The sequence below is a fragment of the Oncorhynchus kisutch genome, linkage group LG8, assembly GCF_002021735.2.
Source record: "Oncorhynchus kisutch isolate 150728-3 linkage group LG8, Okis_V2, whole genome shotgun sequence".
NCBI lineage: Eukaryota > Metazoa > Chordata > Actinopteri > Salmoniformes > Salmonidae > Oncorhynchus > Oncorhynchus kisutch.
This window is the reverse complement of record NC_034181.2, coordinates 48,863,603-48,869,602: the sequence shown is the minus strand read 5'-3', so window position 1 is coordinate 48,869,602 and position 6,000 is coordinate 48,863,603. Positions and strand designations below refer to the sequence as shown.

The following is a 6,000-nucleotide window of genomic DNA, read 5'->3' as shown; positions in this document are numbered from 1 at the left end:
GTGGTGGGATAAGGTTACCTTGAAGCCCCCTTGTGCTATACCCATGTGAGGCACCAATAATACTGGGTGGGCATTTCAGCAGGGATCTGCAGTCTCTCCCCTGCCCTATTCTTGGCTTTCCTCACTCCTGTTTTGCTCTCCTTCGCCATCATACGTATACATTTTCTGCAATGCTTCAAAACAGGCAGCTTTGAAATTCCAATCACCTTTTCATTTGAACTTTTTTTCCAACTTTTTCTGACAAATTCAACCTGTGGATTATATTGGGAAAAATAAGGGGCACTACCTTCATTGATACGGTCACAATTTCCTTAATCAGTGGATTCCAATTAGAATTGAAAGACATTGCTAACCTCTTGAATAAAAGCTTTCCAAACGACATACTTGAAATTAACTTTTCATATCAACATGCCTGAAGCAGCCCCTGAAGGTACGTCTTTCAAAGCGTTCTGCATGTTCACTTTGTGTGGAGCAGAATTGTTTGCTTTAATGATGCAAACTATGTTTTAGCAAAGTACTACTTGGATTACTTTTGTTTCTCTGGCGTCTCATGATGAGGTAATGTGAAATTTGATTGCTAAAAATACTGCATATACTATTAGCACTTTTGCCCCTGTAACATGACAGCTGAAGTGCACAGTATTTCAAGGCTATAAAGCATCTTATGATAGTATTTAACGTCTTTCTCCAACTTATGTAACACAGCAAAAAATGTTCATATTTAACTACGGGTGCTAAATAAAGTCTCCAGGACTTAGTGTTTGAATGTAATGTGTGACGCAGTATTTGTCAGTGACACCAAGCATTGTATCACAAATGTCACCAACTGTGAATATTTAAAAGGTCTGTATTGCTCAGTTGAGTGTGTGGTGTGTAGTTATTCATTCACCATTTATTTTTTATTGGAGGAATTGAATCATGCAATACATGAGCTGTGTTCGAATACCCATACTAACATGCTGTATACTACATACCTAGTGAGTATATACTACATAAAATTAGTTCATTTAAGTATACTATAAATGAACAGTATCCTTTCAGTTGAGCGTGCTAGCGCTTCGCCTGTCTACCGGAAGTTGATGCTGTTTCTATGCAACCTCTTGCTAGCTTGTTAGCAGAACAAATGACTAGCTAGACATTTTACAGACAGAGCGTTGTCAGATTGTCTGTTTGTAAATTCAGAGCTCTTGGAGCGTCGCTCTGGCTGAGGAGTAGAGTTTATCCCAGTGTTCTGACCTCACAACAGCAGTCAAGCACCCAAGCTAACTAGCTAACGTTGGCTTGCTACTTCCAGACACAAATTAAAGAACACCTCACTCTGACCATTTTACTCACCCTAGCAGAGCTGGTTAGGTTGTTTTCATGTTATCCAGAGTGCTGGTGACTGTAACTGCTGCTGGCAACAATGTAATGACGCTGTTTTTTGACAACGTTTACTGATATCGGCCATATTCAAAGGGTGGTGAGCATTCGTAAATTCATCAGTTATTCTGCACTCCAGCACACTCAGACGACGAGAGTGAAATCGGAAAAGATAGTCAATCAAACAAATCAAATTTATTCATATAGCCCTTCGTACATCAGCTGATATCTCAAAGTGCTGTACAGAAACCCATCCTAAAACCCCAAACAGCAAGCAATGCAGGTGTAGGTGGCTAGGAAAAACTCCAAGAAAGGCCAAAACCTAGGAAGAAACCTAGAGAGGGACCAGGCTATGAGGGGTGGCCAGTCCTCTTCTGGCTGTGCCGGGTGGAGATTATAACAGAACATGGCCAGGATGTTCATAAATTACCAGCATGGTCAAATAATAATCACAGTAGTTGTCGAGGGTGCAGCAAGTCAGTAACTCAGGAGTAAATGTCAGTTGGCTTTTCATAGCCGATCATTAAGAGTATCTCTACCACTCCTGCTGTCTCTAGAGAGTTGAAAACAGCAGTTTTGGGACAGGTAGCAAGTCCGGTGAACAGGTCAGGCAGGCAGAACAGTTGAAACTGGAGCAGCAGCACGGCCAGGTGGACTGGGGACAGCAAGGAGTCATCATGCCAGGTAGTCCTGAGGCATGGTCCTAGGGCTCAGGTCCTCTGAGAGAAAGAGCGAATTAGAGAGAGCATACTTAAATTCACACAGGACACTGGATAAGACAGGAGAAGTACTCCAGATATAACAAACTGAACCTAGCACCCCGACACACAAACTACTGCAGCATAAATACTGGAGGATGAGACAGTAGGGGTCAGGAGACACTGTGGCCCCATCTGATGATACCCCCGGACAGGGCCAAACAGGAAGGATATAACCCCACCCACTTTTCCAAAGCACAGCCCCCACACCACTAGAGGGATATCTTCAACCACCAACTTACCATCCTGAGACAAGGCCGAGTATAGCCCACAAAGATCTCTGCCACGGCACAACCCAAGGGGGGGCGCCAACCCAGATAGGAAGATCACATCAGTGACCAGAGCCTTTCCGTTCACCTTCACACACCTGGGCCAGACAACACTCAATCATATGACCCACTGAAGAGATTAGTTTTCAGTAAAGACTTAAAGGTTGAGACCGAGTTTGCGTCTCTCACATGGGTAGGCAGACCATTCCATAAAAATGGAGCTCTATATGAGAAAGCCCTGCCTCCAGCTGTTTGCTTAGAAATTCTAGGGACAATTCGGAGGCCTGCCTCTTGTGACTGTAGCGTACGTGTAGGTATGTACGGCAGGACCAATAATTAACAATGCAGTTCGTAAGGATAGCGTAGCTAACAAATTGTTAGCCAACATAATGTGTAACGTAACTTAATAAAACTGTAATACAACTTAATCTACTCCAATTTCAGAGCATTCTCATGTAGAATAACTGACAAATTTACAAACGTTCTAGACCCATTGATTATGTCAGTAAACGTTGACAAAAACAGAATAGTTAAATTGTTAGCTTGGGTGCTTGACTATGATTGAACGCTCGAATCAACACTACTCCTCAGCCAGGGCATCCAGTGTGCGCTCTGAAATTACAAACTGACAATGCTCAGGATTTACAAACGCCCAGAGCGGACTCTGGCTCCAGATTGAATTTACGAACACACCAAAAATCGTAAATTGTTTAGCTAGTCATTTGTTCTGCTAACAAGCTAGCAACAGCATCAACTTCCGGTAGACAGTCGCACACTGAGCAGTCGCACACTTCCGGTAGACTCTAGTACGCTCAACTGAAAGGATAACGTTTGTTTACAGTATACTAAAATGAACTAATAGTGTGTAGTATATACTAATAAAGTATGTAGTATACAGTATGTTAGTATGGGTATTCAAACACAGCTAATGAACCAAACTGATATGATTATAGTGTGATTATGATAGAATGGTAAATCTGGATCCAGTACAGAAATACATTTCGCATAACACATTTCAAGGGGGAAATAGTGTACAGATTCTTATAAAACTGTACATACAAGGGCAAAATTATGTTTTAGATATCGGAAGGGATGAACGGTTTAAGGGGGGGGGGGGGGTCCAGAGATCCTGTTAGGGCATAGGGTGGAAAGCTTGTCACACACACACATTCTGCAACTTTACACGTTTTGCCATGGGGCTAAGATCATTTTCCTGTTTGTTTTACAGCTAAATTTCTGCAATTCTACACATTTTGCCAAGACGTATGCCATGTTAATGATATGAGTGAGAGTGACTAACAAAATAAATGGGGGACCCCTGGAGGTCAGGGCCACTGGGCACATGCCTTGCGTGCTCGGTTGGTATTCGGCCATTAGTACACAAGTTTAGACAAGGCGGCAGGGTAGCCTAGTGGTTAGAGCGTTGGACTAGTAACCGAAAGGTTGCAAGTTCGAATCCCCGAGCTGACAAGGTACAAATCTGTCGTTCTGCCCCTGAACAGGCAGTGTTCCTAGGCCGTCATTGAAAATAAGAATTTGTTCTTAACGGACTTGCCTAGTAAAATAAAATTAAAAATAGCTGGCTAGACTAACCTAGCAACTGTTAACTGACATTAAGTGACTAGAGCTGCCCTGGTCAACTTTAAGTGCTGTAATTGTGAAGTTGAAACAACTAGGGGCAACAACGGCTCAGCTGCGAAGTGGTAGGCCACACAAGATCACAGAACGGGAGTGCTGAAGCGTGCAGCGATCGTCTGTCCTCGGTTGCAACACTCACTACCGAGTTCCAAACCTCTGGAAGCAATGTCAGCACAAGAACTGTTCGTCGGGTGCTTCATGAAATGGGTTTCCATGGCTGAGCAGTCGCACACATGCCTAAGATCACCATGTGCAATGCCAAGTGTCGGTTGGAGTGGTGTAAAGCTTGCCGCCATTGGCTTCCACCTGCCAGTGGAAACGCGTTCTCTGGAGTGAAGAATCACGCTTCACCATCTGGTAGTCCAACAGACTAATCTGGGTTTGGAGGAAGCCAGGAGAACACTACCTACCTGAATGCATAGTGCCAACTGTAAAGTTTGGTGGAGAAGGAATAATGGTCTGGGCCTGTTTATCATGGTTCAAGCTAGGTCCCTTAGTTAGAGTGAAGGGAAATCTTAACTCCACAATGACATTCTAGATGATTCTGTACATCCAACTTGTGGCAATAGTTTGGAGAAGGCCCTTTCCTGTTTTCAGCATGACAATTCCCCTGTGCACAAAGCGAGGTCCATACAGAAATGGTTTGTCGATGGGTGTGGAAGAACTTGATTTGCCTGCACAGAGCCCTGACCTCAACCCCATCGCACACCTTTGTGATGAATTGGAACGCCGACTGCGAGCCAGGCTTAAAAGCCCAACATCAGTGCCCGGCCTCACTAATGCTCTTGTGGCTGAATGGAAGCAAGTCCCTGCAGCAATGTTTCAACATCTGTTACATGGAGTGAACACAGGGGAACCCAAGAGCGGACTCCGATGCAGAAGCAGGGATGAATGAACCAAAATGTTTTTTTGTTCACAGAGAGATGAGGAGTGCAGAACTGGGGTAGCTCAGATGAATTACAGAAAAACAGAAATGTAGAGGTTGGAGTTGACTGAGTTTAACAGGGTAAACAGGTCCTGAGGAGAATCCAAGGCAGTGGTGGTGAGTGAAGACCAGAGCAAGGTGGTTGGGTGGTGAGATGTGGTACAGGAGCCAGAGACAGAGCAGTAACTGCAACGAGAGGACAAAACAATGTAAGGCAGGGAAACAAGCACAGCAGAGTAATAGGAGTAAAGAGTAAAGGCTAAGATAACAACTGACTGAGCAGGAGGGAGGGAGGGAGAGAGAAAGAGAGGGTGTGTGTGTGAGAGTGTTTGTGAGAATGTACAGGGGGAGAACAGCAGGTTAGGATGACACCGGATGAACACCAAATGGAGTAGTGGGAGCAGATGTAGTGGGAGCAGATGTGACAACATCTAGTGAAAAGCCTTCCCAGAAGAGTGGAAGCTGTTATAACAGCCAAGGCGGGACCAACTCCATGTTAATGCCCATGAAGGTGTCCACATACTTTAGGTCACATAGTGTGCAGTAATAGAGTGTGAACATACCATTGATTGTTGATCTGACTCCTGAGTCTCGCCTGATCGTATTCTGTCAGCATCCACTCGTCATTCTGGAAGGCTTTCTTTAAATGACAGGAACAAAGTTGAAGATGTGGTACTTTTTTTTTGGTGTGTTCGATTTTAGCCTACCAGGGGTGCCAGCGGCGTTTTCATCTCGTTAAACTCCATGGAGCAGCCCAAAAATACAGTGCCTTGCGAAAGTATTCGGCCCCCTTGAACTTTGCGACCTTTTGCCACATTTCAGGCTTCAAACATAAAGATATAAAACTGTATTTTTTTGTGAAGAATCAACAACAAGTGGGACACAATCATGAAGTGGAACGCCCCTTTACTTTCAGTGCAGCAAACTCTCTCCAGAAGTTCAGTGAGGATCTCTGAATGATCCAATGTTGACCTAAATGACTAATGATGATAAATACAATCCACCTGTGTGCAATCAAGTCTCTGTATAAATGCACCTGCACTGTGAT

At 44.0% G+C, this 6,000-nt stretch overlaps 1 protein-coding gene across 50 annotated transcripts in view; it reads left to right on the top strand.

Moving 5' to 3' along the window:
* Positions 1-6,000, top strand: part of si:ch211-266g18.10 (titin) — a 149,038-nt gene continuing 143,038 nt past the window's right edge. For 31 of the 50 annotated variants that reach the window (XM_031830481.1, XM_031830508.1, XM_031830522.1 and 28 more), the window contains exon 1: positions 81-430. In XM_031830481.1, the coding sequence (XP_031686341.1) occupies positions 409-430 (22 nt within the window). In that variant the 5' untranslated portion in view covers positions 81-408. Of the gene's footprint in view, positions 431-6,000 lie in introns of all 50 variants that reach the window. The other 19 variants (XM_031830518.1, XM_031830505.1, XM_031830495.1 and 16 more) reach the window with 6 other exon arrangements.